The sequence below is a fragment of the Vanessa atalanta genome, chromosome 2, assembly GCF_905147765.1.
Source record: "Vanessa atalanta chromosome 2, ilVanAtal1.2, whole genome shotgun sequence".
Classification (NCBI taxonomy): Eukaryota; Metazoa; Arthropoda; class Insecta; order Lepidoptera; family Nymphalidae; genus Vanessa; species Vanessa atalanta.
In genome coordinates this window covers 10,707,367-10,724,390 of record NC_061872.1, presented here as the reverse complement: position 1 = coordinate 10,724,390, position 17,024 = coordinate 10,707,367, and the positions used below count along the sequence as shown (strand labels likewise).

Genomic DNA, 17,024 nt, shown 5'->3' with positions numbered 1-17,024 from the left:
TTAGTTTTCGCCTTAACAATAAACTACGCTATTAACAAAATAAGTGTCAATATTACTTACATACATTACCTTTAATATTAGTAGAACGATGCACTAATCGCGATCATAGTTACACTAACGATTTTCGTCATACACAATTAAAAATCTATAAAGGCATCTTTACCTCAGACTTTAGATTTACACCGTCGTGTTGATGGTGTTCATATCGACTAATTATAATTTAAGTTAGATATAAACGAATAAATAAATATATTATGTAATTTAACCAAATTGTCAATATATATGACGTAGGAGCCAGACGCGAACGCTGAGAAACTAAGAACGCATGATTTCAATTTGAATTTCGTACGTTTTCTTTTTTAATAAACTATCACTGTTCAATTATCACAATTAACTAATAATTTCACGAATGTCACTAACTTAAAACATATATGTATAACAAAATTACTTTAAGAATCTATTTAGGCATTTGATGGCAGTGTTTTAACCGGTTGTATTGAAACTAATTTATACAATTTATAAAAAAATTATAGACTAACTTAACTAATGGTAACACGATGAGGAACGGACACGTGTCGCTCAATCAGGTAACAGGATTATCTAATTATAAAATATTTTCAATAATGCTCGTTTCATTCTACATATGTTTGCTCAACTACGGACGTGGGTGTTAGCTTGGTAGTATTGTATAATGTATGTATCGGATCTGTGACGTATCGTACACTGCTTAAGTCCGTTTCAATAAAAATAAAATACAAAGGGTAGAAAAAAGTAAGTAATTTTCATAAGAATGGTATATATTATTTTAAACTACGTGTTGTAATACTTTTAACCGCTTAACAATATGTGTGTTCTCTGTATTGAAAAAATAGACAAGAATTATGAATATATACATACATATCACAAGCTTTACCCTTCAGATGTATAACGTAAGTCACTGGAGATAACTGTACAGTATAATATGTATATATTTTAATTAAAGTGTGAATAATTTATATCTAAATAAGAATAGGAAGAAATGCTTTCCATTTTTCATGGTTTAATAAGTTTTGGGACCTAATGTGGTGAAAATGTTAAGTATAGTCTGCTGACGTCGATCTTTATAGATCTAAGGCATGAATAATTATTACCTAGAACCTAAGTCCTTAGAACGAACTTTTTGGTTGTAATTACTTAATTTTTTAATTTGACGTTTATCGCCTTTCCTAATCTAATGGTAACTGTTCACCGTTGTTGGAACGTTTATAATAATAACATTAACGAGTAAGGGATTGTACACACGTATCGATAAGTAGCCGCGTTTGAATCGTCAGTGTATTATTATTATTATTTAATTTTCATTAATAATTTCTTTGTTGCAGTGATGAAAATAAAAAAAAGGTTATAATTGGACTATTTAAGAAGATATGATTAAAATATTCGATAACAGTAAATGAAGTTGTAACATTAAAATTGACAGTATAGAAGCGGTATATATAGTTTATCGTTATCAATACAAATTTATTTTTAATAATTATACAAATCAAAAATTTATCGTGTATCTAATATCAATAAAAATATCTAAAAAAGTTCTTTAACATCGAGTATGTAGAATCCATCTGAAAAATATATTTTGCGTTAAATCGACGGCTAGAATTCGCATCGTGTATACATTCCATAATACGATTGCTATCAAAGATAATAGCAAATAACATTAAAATAGGCAGTGATTACTGACAGTGAAGTTAATCAGTTTATTACTTATAAATTATGGCTATCAAAATTTACTACTATTTATGACTAATTACGTGTATGATCGATAAATGTGGTTACAAAATGTACTTGTCAGGTGTGATAATGAAGCTGCGTTTGAATAATTTGGTCAAGACCAGAGTCAGACTTATAATATTAATAGAAAAGTTGAAATCGCTTAAATTCTTAAGAATTCTTTCTAGGAATGCTCCATCTTGAATATCCGGAAAATGATTGTATTGTCGTGGCACAGATTTTTGATACGCCTTAGAGCAATCTTGGTTAAGTTGCAAATGGTTTGGTCGCAGACCCTTTGTCTAAGTCCTACTTATCTGATAATTTAGAATCAGTGAAATGGTATAAAAAATTATTTGCCACATTCCTAGAGAATTAACATATAACGGCCACGCAGTCTTCGAAAATTTTTGCAACGAATGTCATTTGATATTCAAATAGTATGAATGATAATGGATCTTAAAGAAGTCTGATACCGATAAAATTAATACTTATAAGTGCCTTGACAGTTATTAAGATCTAGTGTAATGATGATATCATGCAGACGTCTGATGAAGTTAATGGTATTGAGCATAAATTACACTTGAACACATCAAAGGAAGCAAAGTATAATACGATAAGTAAATCTTCGAACCGTCTTTGCCTAAGTGAAACAGCGGCGGACGATTCAACAACTTACTCGGTCGCCATCAGCACGTCGGCTCGACAATGCCTACCGGTCGCTTATATCTAGTTAGACCAGAGTAAAGTAAGAGTTTGAACGAGATTATATGCATAAGTGATTTGCGAAATATAGGCAATAAAAATGCATAAGTTGTGACTACAGAGACGCGCGAAGCCGCGCTTCATTACTTTTGCGTAAAAACGTTACAGATTTATACAAGCAGTCTTGGTAAACACTGAGAGTAGGTACTTAGTGCTACTTAATTACGAACAAGTCATATAAAATAAAATTAGAAAATTTCCGATATTACACACCCGGCGAGACAACCGGTTTAAATCTAGATATAAAATGCAAACTAAAACAGCAATATTTGATTTACAAGAAACAATTATGTCTATAAACAACGACCTTAACTACGAAACTATGGTAAGTTACAATCTATATGTACAGAAATAATATATTATGCGATTCTTCGACTGACGTATTTAAATAGTAACATAATTATATATTTACTCTATTTAACACTAAGTAGTATACACTACCACGTATAAAACACGCATCCGAGTCCCTGGTACTTAAATAATATCTATATTTTATGATAAATCAGTCTGTCAATTGGGACGTTTTAATTCCTCTACTAAACAATAAGCCAATACACACATCGATTCAACAAAGGTATAATACCGCACTATCCACACTCACTCAGTTCAATGTTTAGCGAATATAAGGAGTCCACGCACTGTGGTGGCTCCGTCTCGATCCGAAGATGATCCGAGCCGTGTTTATTGTCGGTGTCCGGTCGAGTAGGAACGTTCTGCTGACTCTGGAGTGAACACAGGTCGGTTATGTGACGAGGGTGCAGGGCTGGCGGGGATGGCGCGGGCGCGGGACGGGGGTCTGCCGCTCGTACATCGAGAACTAGACGCCCTGCTGCGCCATGTACTATCTGATCTCAGCCGAGTTTAGCACGAACGGTACGTAGAACATTTTACTTTCTAGTAGCAGATTTGCCGCCGCTTGTATCTGAAAGTGTGAATAATGAGTCAGTATAATTTGAAGATGCTTTTAGAAAGTAGTGCTTTTGTACAGATGTTATAATTATTAAAATCATATTAAATTAATTAATTTGGTTATCTTAGAAAAAAACATATTTATCAGTAGAAATACCTCGGGTATCCGAGCGAACAGCTCCTGAAGTCTGCCAGGATGGTGGGGTGCAGCGTGTTCTAAGTAACTGCGCAATACTTGCACGTACCTATCCTGAATACTTTCCAACTCCACTTCTGCAAAGATAAATCTCATTAAACCTGTCATATGATAGATTTATAGACTTAAACTTGATTTAATAGCTTGCAATTTCCAATGGATTAAGATTAATTTACAGTGGACGCCTGTAACCTTCTTTTTAGTTAGTCTACTCGACGCAAGATGGCGTTAAAAGCCGGCCGCCGAGCAATGCCATCGAGCGCGCGGTGCGGTGGTGACGTCACGCGCTCAGTAGGTCACTCCGATAGCGGGGCAACGACCGCGGCTAGCCGTTGACCTCCGCTCGAGCGAGCCCGCGTCCTCACCCGCTACTGCCGTCTCGCTCACACGCGCTTCACGATATTGTACGTATTACGTGTAGCGTTCATTCCTGTTATAAGTAGCTTAGCGTTCTCGGTCAATATTGCACTTATTTTATTATTAATTAAATGCGAATTTTATATTTTACAGATGGCTGATATAAGTAAAGTACATTATTTTGAGTTGACATTCGTTAATAAAATATACATATATATTTTAATGTAAAGGCAATATAAGTATTGAGTACTTCCTTATTATGTTTAAAAGTATTATAAATTGACATAATCTTCCCAGTATTTTAAAAGACATTAACAATGTCGTTAATCAGTTATTGAATCGCCATACGTAAATCAATTAGCATAATACATTTACGTGCAATCACGTGTCCAGGTTACGTAAGAGTAAGCGAGACGGGTTAGCGACTAATCTAAGTTTTTTAGCCTCAAGCGCGCGGCAAAAGAGAAAGTTCGCTTCCGCCTGGCTTTTCGCTGAGAGTGAAATGCTGTCCCGTTTCAACTGACGTAACGCGACTATTATACAGATTGTGCTGTTGCTCTCCGTTGCGATAAATCACTTTGAATACTTAACCATAAACATGTTTCATCTTGTTTATGGTCTTTTCTATGATAATATTTGTTAACGTTGACATTATTTTTATTCAGCAACACAACAACCTTGTAGTGATAGGGAGTTAAATTAATTAAGAAGAACACTGTCACTGATTGAATGTATGTAATTAATATTAAAATCTCATTTACAATCCGTTGTATTGCCCAACTTACATGAGCGCTTATTGTTCACACAGAGCTACGCACACATGCACGCGCGACCGCGGAACCGTTGCGCAAGCGCTTTCCATTTCACCGTAGCGAGAACTTACTATACCTCTGGCTATAGATATATCACTTGCAACGCTACTTTCGTTCTTATATCTGTTCTATCATGCGTGTATTGTGTTAACGATGAGACATTAACCTTAAGGCTAAATATATATTTTGAGATTATTGTTATTCTATCTGAATCTTGTTTAATCTCTATAAAGTTTAAACATAAATAAAGATAAAGTCAAAGGCATAAATCGAATCAATCGTTTTAAATACAGAATTCGTATTATTACATAATTATGAATGGATTAAAGAAGGACATTTTTATTTACAATATTATAATTTTATGTTACTTTCATTCCTAAATATTAATACTCTACAGAACCTTGATATCCTTTAAATAATATTTATAAAGATTTTTTTTAACAATTTATCTCTATAATAAAAAGTGACATTCTAATAAAAATGTGCGAACAATAGAATTGTGATATATATTTCAAAAGGTAACGCGTAGAACTATGTTTCGTTTCATAAACAGTGTACTCGTAATTATAACGCGCGGTGAAAATAATTTTCGAACGTAGAGTGCGTGCGGGTGACCTAGTTACAGCATCGATAACGCAGATGGCGTATTTTCCAGCACTAGCTACGGACAAGTTTAAATACGGCTGAACTTTAAACGCTCTATTTCGCTATATCATTGTGTTATTCTAACTTTAAAAAATATCGATGAATTATAAAGTCGTATAAGACAACACTATTATCATGTTTTTTTATTTATGTTAAAATGTTATTCATCTTCAATGTTGCATTATATTTATGTAAATAAATGATACTGAAAATATATTGTATGATCTTAAAATATTCTTGGTATTTATCTAAACGGAACTGAATTTAATTCGATTGTAATTCAAATTGCGGCCTAGTGAAGGGCGTTGCTAATCAATTGACTTTATAGCGAATTTAACACTCAATTTAAATTAATTATTTGACATACCATATCGAATTTAGCACGCTACTATACAAGGGTCCTATGTAACTTCAGCCAACACGAGTATTGAAATATTTTATTGATCCGAATGATCACTCACGAAAGATCATTTTATTTAACACAAGTGTGTCTAGCGCTTTATAATATTGTATTTGTAAAGTGAAATTCTGAACGTGTTGTCTCGATGTTTCAAATCGATTTTGCAAGCGTCTCGTATTGCAACTGGGTTATATGTACCATAAATCATAATAATATTAACGAGCGCACTTTGAGCCTCCATTTTGGTGTCTCAGAATTGACACTACAATTGGCTCATAATATTTATAGCAATTATTATTGTGTTTTATCGAATGAAGCCCTTTGCTTTAATTTAAATAACTTACATCGACGTGGAAACTCGTGTTATTAAACGATTTATTATTAGAACTAATTGATAACTTGATAATTAAACAGTGTGATGATAAATTCATTGGCGTTGTCGGAAAATGATTGTATTTGTACGTGAATAGTAAATTGCAGAGCCTGGCTTACATAATTACAAGTTGTAGCTGACCCACATAATGGGGCGATGCACCCTTGCCTATAAGTGGATTGCAGCCGCATTGTCAAGCGAAATTAATCGATCTTATTGCATTTATAATCAAATAATTTGTTTTTAAATATTATTCGATTCATTTTCATTGAAGAAAAGCATGTCACGTACGTAACGTAAGCTTATGTGTTGACACTTAATAAAAAAAATTGACACTATTTATTCGAAAAACAATATATTACAAATAATAAAAACTATGCATATAACTCTGAAATAGTTATGAATTGTCAAACTTAAAGGTATAAGAGTAAGGAAACCAATTATAAGCTTAATTTATATTAGAAGATATTATATAGCAGACTTACACACACATAATATACACGTAAGGGAAATTGACAACTTTTTTGTTATCAACACGCGGTGACAAAAGCTTCTGTAAATAAAACCTTTAAAAGTCAAGAAAATTTTTAATACAATATTTTGTACTTTTTAGTGACTTTCAAAAGAATTGCAAACAGAGAAATTTTTAAACTATTTTTTAATGAAAATGCCAAATAAATAGAACTAATTAATTATAGTACACATCAAATTTCCATGATGTAAATAATGATGGTCGCTAAAAACAATAAAATTTCACGTGAGACAATATAATTACTTATAATTTACCTTGATTAAGCAATATGTAGACCTTCAAGCACACGTACTCCTCCATTCTGAGCTGAATGCGACGGAACACGCAGGTTATTTGAGTCATCTTCTCCACCACCAATCCCACATCCAGTCGGAGCTGTTCCAGGGTTATTGGCCTACCCATCAATGATGTCAGGCAATTTTGTAATGTCCTTAAATTGGCATTTACCTGAAAAGAATATTTTTTATTTAATTTACTGTTTATTTATAAAGATATGATTTGGTTTTCAACAAATAAGATTAATTATAAGAAAGAAAACTATTATTGATAGTAAAATTAGTCATATAAACTGAACGAACGACTTGTTTAAACTTAAATAGATTTCAGTTTGAACATAATAAAAACTGATCCAACAAAATACTTTATGTCAATTCGTAATATACATACATTTAGTATTGTTATTTAATAACGTTGACGTTAAGGATAAAAAACAAGCTGTTTAAAATAAGTAATAAATATTAAATTTAAATTAATGAGCTTATATCGGTTTGCCTACTTTTTGAGTCAACATTCCTGATCTAATATATGTACGTGATTGAGGATAAATTTATAAAATCAACCAACGAATAGTAGTAGTTATGTTCTAAAACAAACCAAATCCATGATCTGTTCATCGATGCGTTAATTAATCTATGATTACGAAAACGCGGCACAGAATACGATTCTACGTTTACGTAATAATGCAATACATAAGTATGAAGGAAATGCACTAGACAATGAAAACGCTTTTTGTGTAACTGCCGGCATATTTGTTACGTTTATGTAATACGTACATATCTAAAAACGCTGTTTGGTTTGTTGCAGACTGAAGTTATAGAACAATTAGCTTTAGTAAACGTTATGCTTTAAAGAATACTAACATTTTTAAATATTGTAAATTTTAACGATCATACTTGATGGCCCAACCGAAAAACAATAGCGAAATCGCTTTAAAGCGTTGTTCGCATTATAATTCGTTCTATCATCTGACTAATAGAAACGATTGCATTTTACGATTCTATTAGAACAAGCCATGCAGCGCAAACGTCCGAGTGCAGTTTGAGGCGACTTTCTATTGGTTACGCAACGATGCAGATCACGTAACTGCGCTCGCGCATGTGGCGGAAGTCTCGGGAGCGAATTTGATCATTTGAGTACCTATACTTTAGGGCTGGTTAGTCCTGTTGCTTAGATTTTACAATACATTTGATCTACTTTATGTAATTAATGCAAACTTTGCTAAAATTTAATTTAATGATCTTACGAAATATTACTATAAAATATATTGTTTAAAGTGTAATCAAGCTTACCTCTTGCATGAAATCATGTTCATGATCCGACGACGGTGGTGCATGAGCGAGTTTCCCATGCATCGCTTGGTATGCCGCTGTTGTTAAAACTGAGATCTCGTGCCACTTCTCCATTAACAACTTAGAATGGATTTCCATAGGAATTTCCATTATGAATGGTAACTTTTTCGTCCATGCGACCATTTTATGTACAATGGAGTCTCCAATTTTACAAAGTTTGTCGCCAATTTCGGACGTGTCGTGGAGGAGATCAGGTAGATGACGTACAGTTGCAATGTCTTCCATAGCATCACAGTCGATGAGAGCTCGGATCATGTGCAGCGCCCTTTCCAAAGGAACGGCTCGATCTCGAGATGATGATACTGCGCTTTCCAGTCTTGCTCTCAGATGTACCACCTAGAGATAAACATACAAATATTATCTAGAATGTCTGGATAGGAAATGTATCAATACGAGAAATTAATTAAATAATATTACATTTACCTCGCTGGGGTTTGTTAATGCAGTCTTTAGTATGGTCCCATTGACGAGGTGCGGTGGGAGGGGTGGTAAAGGGTCTTTAGGTTTTTCTGGTGGTGATGCTCGGCTTGTTGTGGTCGCTGCTTTAGTATTTGGTTTCTTGTGTTTCTTATATTTAACTTTGTAAAGGTTGTATACGGCACCACTATTCCTGCCACCAGGCATACGGTCCTCTCGAACAGCTTAAAAATAATTATTTGTTATAGCATACTTCAACACCATTATTTCAATAATTATATTTATTATTATAATGTTGTTACAATATTGATATTATTACCTTGTAAAACCATTCCTTGTTCTATACACTTCTTGAAACGACAGTACTGGCATCTATTCCGTTGCGCTTTTGTTATTTCACAGCCACCATCAGCAACACAAGTGTACACTCGACGATTTTGTACAGTCCTTTTAAAAAACCCTTTGCAACCTTCGCATGTTATAATGCCGTAATGTAATCCCGTTGCTTTATCTTCACATATCATGCATATCATAGGTTGTTCATCTTCTTCACGATCTGCCTCAGGAGCATAGGTTCGAAGTTCTGGACGAGTTGATAAAGAACTTGCACTTGCAACACCTGGTAAACCTGAAACAGTTCCTGCTGCAGCACTGAGATTTAATGCATGCATTTGTTGATGCGCTGGCAGCTGCGAGACATCTCCAGCCCAGAGAAGCTCCATATCTAATCTTGGTCCTCTTGGTCGCCTTAATTCTCCACCGAGGTTAAGCAGCAATCGTGCTGCGGACTCTTCACTACACGTACCCGGGTCAGGGGTTGGTGGTGTCGGCGTATGCGACGCACTTGCTGCAGGCTCACCACTAGCGGCTGGTGCGGGTAATGTCCAAAACATAGTCCGAACACCACCAGATTCGCCCATGATAACAGCTGGCGCACCGCGCCATTGCGTATTTCGAGATCCTGATTTTTGTTCTAATGGTTGAGGTGGGAAATGACCGCCGATGAGCTCCGGCTTCACACCGTTGATACAAGCAGCGGGTGGCCAGTGTCCCGGTGAAAGCGCTGTATGCGGACTTTGCGGAGGTGGCGCAAGAGCACGTGGCCTATAAGGCTGAGGAGGTTCTGGTTGTGCAGCTTCAAGTTTAACTGATGAAGGTGCAGATTCGTGTTTATTAATTTGGGAACTTTCCGTTTTGACAACAGGAGCTCCTTCAAATTTAATGACTGAATAAGGTGGTGCAGAGCGGATGACTGTAGGGTGGCACGAAGGCGAAGGCGAAGGCGATCCGCCGCCGTCGAATACAGGTGGTGGGTGCGGCGGCGTGCTACACCCGGCCTCGGCCATGCGCGGTGACGGTGGACCTGGGTCTGGCGACGACGTACTGGTGTCGGCTGCCGACTCACCTATGAAGATACATTGCATGATTAACAACAATCGTAGACTTCCGTACCATCGTTAAAGAATAAGATCATGGCGTGCTTTTAATAAGTGACAAATAGAAACTAGGTGAAATGTCAACGACCGCGCGGCGTGGTCGCAGTTAGAAGCGCGGGGTGCGACGCAGGGACGCGACACTGCACTTCCCGCCGCCGCCGACTAGATTAGCCGGTTGCGTCACGATGTGAGCGCGGTCCCGACCACATAGAAAACTAATTTAATTCACCGATGCAATCGCATGCTTAGAAAGGACATCTCACAACCTGAGAATGTATCGTAGCACTCCGAAACTAATATACATAATATTTGTAAAAAAAACTTTTATATTATTTTAATATTGTATTACTTTAATTGTTTGCGCAACAATGCGGAACACGGAAAAGAAAATAATATGTGGAAAATGTAGGAAGTACGGTCGCACGTTGTAACGGGTGAACGCGAGATGCGGAGCTGTGAGCGAAGAGAAAGTGAAAGCGGCGCGAGCGCAGATGCGGCGCCCGGAAGCGTTGCGCTTGTGCCCGCAACGCGCTATAACAACATCACAAAGGGCTCTACGGTCAGGTTATAAATATAATTTTGTTTAACTGCAGCTTTCCCGAACATCGACGCTTTAATTATTTCAAAAGCAATAATTATAAATTTCACACAAATATTATTAATTAAAACCCGTATTTTATTATTTAAACATTATTTGCACATAATGTTATTTATTTAATTTTTTAGACGAATTATATATTTGATTAGTTTAAAACGTAAGCAATTAATCAGAAACTTTACCGACTTTTTATTACTAAATCCATATGCGCTGGTTGGTACGATTACCGGCTCCGGTGTCGAAGCTTACATCCCAAATCACTCGGTCCATCGAATTTAAAAACTGAGCAATAATATAGACGTTTGCACTCGTATCATTGGGAATAAAATAGTTACATCTGTGTCGGTCATTTGGGCGATGTTAGACTTACGAGCGCGCGAGCGAAAATCTTTGCGCGGTTTTGTTTACGCGAGGAAAAGTCGCAAAGAAAGTTTTCCACTGTCGGCGACGGGCGGCGGGCGCGCGCAGTGAGCCCGACCTACCGCACGAGCGGCAGCGCGGGCCGCTCCCCGCACCTTCCCGGTCCCTCCCTCCAGCCACTATTAGGTCACTCAGACGGCCGTGCGTGCGAAGTGCAACCGCACAATGACTAGTGCAACGCGTGCACCGCTCTCGCTTCGAGGACGATCTCTATTTCACTTGGCGTCCTTTGCCACATCATTGGTGGGGACCGATCTTTCTAGCCGCGTGATGCAATCGGCTGCTGAGGTCCTAGGAAGGTTCGTTTCATAAATAAGTTTAACTTAACTAGTTTTGAATGCATTACGTATTGATCATAGTTGGATAATCGATCCAAACCTTCACTTCGATTGAAAATCTTTCAATTTTTAAATATCAGTAAACGCAAATTCTAATGGTGCATATTTTCTGCCATTTTAAATGTAGTCAAAGAACAATTCAGACAATTATACAATTCACAATTCCTTCAATAGGCCGATCTTTTTTCGATTGATGCAATCGAAGGTCGCATGCGGTCAGCGACCGGCTGAAACTAGGTCACACCCTCACCCGGCATCTTTCCGCCTCCCTCCGCGGCGCTTCGACGCCACGTGTCATTGCGCCCGTTTGCGCCGACCTGCGTTATGTCTATTATTCTCCACACTACACCTTCACACCGTTACGATAAATATAGAAATAGATAGTATTGATCATTATTCATGATAAACTGGCATGTCCGCCTTTGTTAAATTAACAAAGGTTTTATAGCAGATTTATTTAAAGAAGTTGTCGTCATATTTTAAAAAAGTATGAAATTACAAATATACTGGTTAATAATAACGCATTTCATCCTTTGAAATAGTAGAAATCCATTGATATAAGTTTCGCAAATAATGTTGCTTTTTATTTAGAAAAAAGTTAACTATGTAACAGAGTAACTACAATCTCTTAATTGCGTCAATTCACCCATGTTCAAAACTTTCGTTCTAAAGAAATAGTTGAAGTAAATTTATTTGGTGTACCTATAAAGTAGATATCAATTCCCTATACAGTATAAAATCCGCGCTTAACATACCTAAACTAACTCTTACGTTGAAATCCCGCTTATCTTGTTAACTAATGCACGTACGCTGCAACACGCGAGGGTGCGTCACAACGCGGGTGCGTGGCGCGTCACATCGCGTCACACCCCCGACGCGCCTTGAACGTCACGATACCGTTATCGAGATTCACGCAAATCTATAAATAATTGAATACTCCTTCTAGTTTTTTATGAACCTGCGATAAAATGATATAAATAATTCAGAATTCTGACGAAAAACGTTTAAGATTATTTTAAATTGCTTTTATGCATACAATAAATGCTGTCTTGTTAAGCAATTATTGATTGCATTGATAATAATGGTAAAACTCTAGACGTAAAAGGTAAATTGGTTTTACGCATAAACAGAAATGTTCTTAATAGCTTCTCATACAATGTTGATTCTATTGTAGTGCTTGTGACTATTCAGCGAATATGTTTTGCTTGAAATATTATAAGCCAATTGAATCTTCTCGCGTAAAGTCCATTCATTACTACTGCGCGATTGTTAGCACATCGCGCCAAATGTTACGTAGTGTGACAGACGACAGTGAACATCTTTCACTCATTGATTATTCAAAAGGTCAAGTAATAATTACAATAAATAAGTTTTTACTTTCACTTTTAACATATTATCTCTATTACATAATATAAAGATCTTGAATTTCGAATGTTTTCTTCCGAAACAAACAAAAAAACGTTAAGTAAAAAAAATTAAAGTATTATTGTGGGAATGGGTACTAATAGTATTCAAAATGAAATTTATTTATTTCTTTTGTGCAATTAAAAAAAGGATCGTTTAAAAAGTTTCTCAAAAAGTGGCAAATGTTTAATTCCAACATTAAGATAGCCATCACACGTAATAAAAATTTACAAAATAGTAATTATTTCGCTAAATAAATAATTTTTGAAGGCAGTTAAAGTCGAAAGTGATTTCATCCAAGTCATCACTGTCAAATTAATGTAAAATATATATTTTTTTAATAATATTGCAATAATCTCACAATAGCACTGGACTTGTTTAACCGGAATTTCGAAGATTCTCGTTTTAAGTGAAAGTGTACGCTAAGTCTAAGTTGAAGATCGGGTTATGTTTAGTATAATTATTATTTAACTTTCGTTTAGTAATGCCGATTATAACATGAATTTGTTGTGCAAGCATGACATCGCTTTTCTAGTAATCGTTGTTGGCGGGTCATAATTTAATTTTATTATATACTAGCGACCGTTCCCGGCTTCTCATGGGTGCAATTTATTAATAAATAAAATCATATTATATAGATATAATTAATATTCATAGCACTCAGGAATAAGGTATATTTCTAGCAGTGATTTTACGATTGTTTCTTTAATTCCAGAGATTACCCTCTACATACAAACAAACAAATTTTATTTCTTTATAATTTTAGTAAATATCATCTCAATAACTTGTTTTTATACATATTCGTAACAATTAAATATACATATGAGATTTAGAAAAATATAATATATTAATTTAGCTAAACAATATTATCCGGTAATATAAAATAAATTAAGTATACTAAATATTTCGTCCGTATACGTAGACAACTGTTTTTTTATTTTTATAAGGCCTAAATTTAATTACCACAGATTTAAGAAATAAGAATCAACTAGAACCTTGGTTTTATAGTTAGGTTATTGTTATTTCAAGTTAGTTAACCGCGAATTTATCTTACCCAATATATATATTCGTTGGAAATAAATTTAATTTTCGGGAGTTAAAGTTATGAAATAGAAAACTGTTTTTTAATCACTATAAGTATATGAAACGGGATATTTACCATGTTTTTTATTTGGTGGTGCTCGATATTTCGATATTATCCACGAATGTCTTGTTCACGAGACAATTTTTAATCATTAATTTAAAGAGTATAATAAAACCTCCAACAAAGTGAATTAAAAGCTTGACTAAAATAATTACAGTTTTATATTTATAAAATGCACCATTGTATGTTAAAAGTAATGCAATAGTTTCACTAATCATTTCCTCACACAAAGGTCTATTTTTGTTTGGTAATATACGCCTGCGCCGTGACCTGTGACATTAGCAAATTCGCAATCTCAGTATATCACAGATAATTATTATCTAGCGCTTATTTTTTTAATTTAGAATTTAGCTACGCTAGTAGTACTAATATATTTTATTAAAATAATCTTAATAATCATTACTGGAATATAATTTCTTAAGAAATTTTAGTTTTTAAAATTTTTATATTTGGAATATCCTTAGAGGTCTTCTAGTAAAAATCTTAATAAAAATTAGGAGAATACGGTTTAAAAATTACATTACCGGTAACAAGTTGAATTTGCTATCGTATTCGAAAGTAACATTAAGTTCGTGAGTTGAGTGGTAACTGTTGGGACTCGTAAGGAATACAAATTGTCGTTACTGACCTTACACTTAGACAAGATTGAATTTACTTTAATAGTCTATCCTCGAAAGAAACGTACGATACGTAACGACTAAACTATGAAAAAAATATCTTATTTTAAAAACACAATAGTAAAGGGTTTATTAAATTATATAATTAATATTGTAACTACCAAACTAGTATAGTTTGAAGTAAGTTTTTATAAATCTTATGTCTATAGATAACATTCATGGTGTTATCTATAGTCATAAGATTTAGGATAAAAATGACTGACGTAATTGAATAAATATCTCACAATTACGGCGTCATCACTTGCTAAGTGTAATTTAAAGATTCGAGTTTATTTTTTTTAACAAAGTTTTATGGGACTTAAGTAAAAATAAAATACTATATGCCAAGTCTACTCACCATCGCTACTACATCGGGAGTCAACTTTCCGCCTCTTTAGTTTGAGGTCTTGGAACAGACTCATGTTGTCGAGGTCACACGGGCCGCGGCTGAGTGTCATTATTCCTGTAGACAAAGAAAAAAAAATTAAATATCTGATTAAAAATTTGTTATTGACAAATATTTTTCAACGTATTAAGTTTATAAAATAATATATATTAATAAAGAACTGTAAATATGAATGAATGAATTACTTGTTGCAGTGTGTTTTAATTATCTCAGTACGTATTTATCACTAAACAAATATTAGTGATGTATTTAAATGTTTTTACTCACTACATCCTGGAGACATGTCAGGCTTAGATACGTAAAAGGGTCCAGAGATTGGTGGATAAGGATCATGCATTTCAAAGTTTAAAAACATTTAATACATTTTGAGTCCCATTTTAATTTCAATAACTTTAATACTTCGTAAATTTATTAAAACTGTTAATTTATAACTCAATATATATAAAATTCGCTTTATCGAAGTGCACTTGAACTTGATTGATCTGTAGCGTATGCTGATTGCACCTAACCGTAGACGTTGAGTGAAAACGTTTTTATTTCATTTGAGTTAGTACGTAGTTTTACGACGGATCATAATTGAAGTTTGCTGGACCATGAATATTCGTGTCCATTCATACAGTGGATTGCACCGTATGACATCAACCCTGCTATGCAGAATGCATGTGACGTAAGACGTACGTAAAATGTTTGATAAACACTGAACATGCGAGTCATAAATTGGGACGGTCATGGTCTGAATACGTCAGAATGTTAATTTTCTAGTATGACCAACGTTAATCAATCCATTCAGTTTTTATGCAGTATAATTTTACACGTGTATAGAATTATATGACAATATAAAAAAAAAAAAAATTTTTACAAAAGAGTATAATATTGTAATATAGATGAAAACTATTATAATATAATAAATGTTATTAAAAGATGGTTATAATTTGTTTCAATTTAGAGGCTGAAGTGGATTCGACTTAGAATCTATCACGAATTGCGCCGCAATAAACATACTGCGTTATATTTTGTGAATTCTTGACAGACAACAACGAGCATTAATAAAAGGCGCATTTGTGTATAAAAATCAAATATTTACATTTTATTTAAATATATTTATATTTTATACTATTTATCAAAGTTGCTAATCTCGATAAAGGTAATAAAGATCACTTTATCTTGTTGAAAAGGGTTCGAGTATAGAATATTTTTCTGGGAGCAAACTAGCGGAGAGCTTAGTGTCCTTGCCGGAGTAATACTAAACGTGGACCGCTATAAAAGGTCATTCTGGTTAATAATAATAATATATAAATACATTTTATATTTCTCTCTGCTTAATACAAGAGTATTTTTAGATTTGAGTCACCTTTTTTGGATATTGGTGTCCGTAATGAGTCAAAAAAAAGAAAGGGAAAAACGTTACGTTATTATAAGTCTACGAATACGAATAAAAAAATCAAATGTCATTTAATTCTATTAGCATTTATCTTAACTATTATAATTGTGTTAAAATTTAAATGAAAATCAATTGCTAATTTGTACGTCGACGTTAAAAATCTCATATATTAAAGTTAGTTCCTTAATTCTTAAAATCCATGGTGTCTGAACATAAGTGCTCAAAATGCAGTGTATAAAAAATGTCATGTACATCTACATGACGTTGCACATTCCAAGTCACATACGCACTGATATACTGTATATACTATTGCGTGTTTATGAAGAATATGCGTTTCGATGAAATTTATTATACATGTGTGACTATAGTTCTTATAAACGTCATTTATTTCAAGCGTTGTGGTTTCCGTCATAATCACTAATACGTACACAATTATTACAGGTCCTTGACCTTGGATTGTG

The 17,024-nt window shown here is 34.4% G+C and overlaps 1 protein-coding gene across 2 annotated transcripts in view; it reads right to left on the bottom strand.

Annotated features, from left to right (window-relative positions):
• Nucleotides 1-1,689: 1,689 nt before the first annotated feature.
• The window catches only part of LOC125069363 (hormone receptor 4), an 81,294-nt gene continuing 65,959 nt past the window's right edge, over nucleotides 1,690-17,024 (bottom strand). For both annotated transcript variants that reach the window (XM_047678849.1, XM_047678839.1), the window contains 7 exons: nucleotides 15,135-15,239; nucleotides 9,100-10,185; nucleotides 8,787-9,004; nucleotides 8,304-8,699; nucleotides 6,990-7,182; nucleotides 3,578-3,693; nucleotides 1,690-3,433 (listed from right to left, as the gene is read on the bottom strand). In XM_047678849.1, the coding sequence (XP_047534805.1) occupies nucleotides 3,353-3,433; nucleotides 3,578-3,693; nucleotides 6,990-7,182; nucleotides 8,304-8,699; nucleotides 8,787-9,004; nucleotides 9,100-10,185; nucleotides 15,135-15,234 (2,190 nt within the window). In that variant the 5' untranslated portion in view covers nucleotides 15,235-15,239 and the 3' untranslated portion in view covers nucleotides 1,690-3,352. The remainder of the gene's footprint in view (nucleotides 3,434-3,577; nucleotides 3,694-6,989; nucleotides 7,183-8,303; nucleotides 8,700-8,786; nucleotides 9,005-9,099; nucleotides 10,186-15,134; nucleotides 15,240-17,024) is intronic.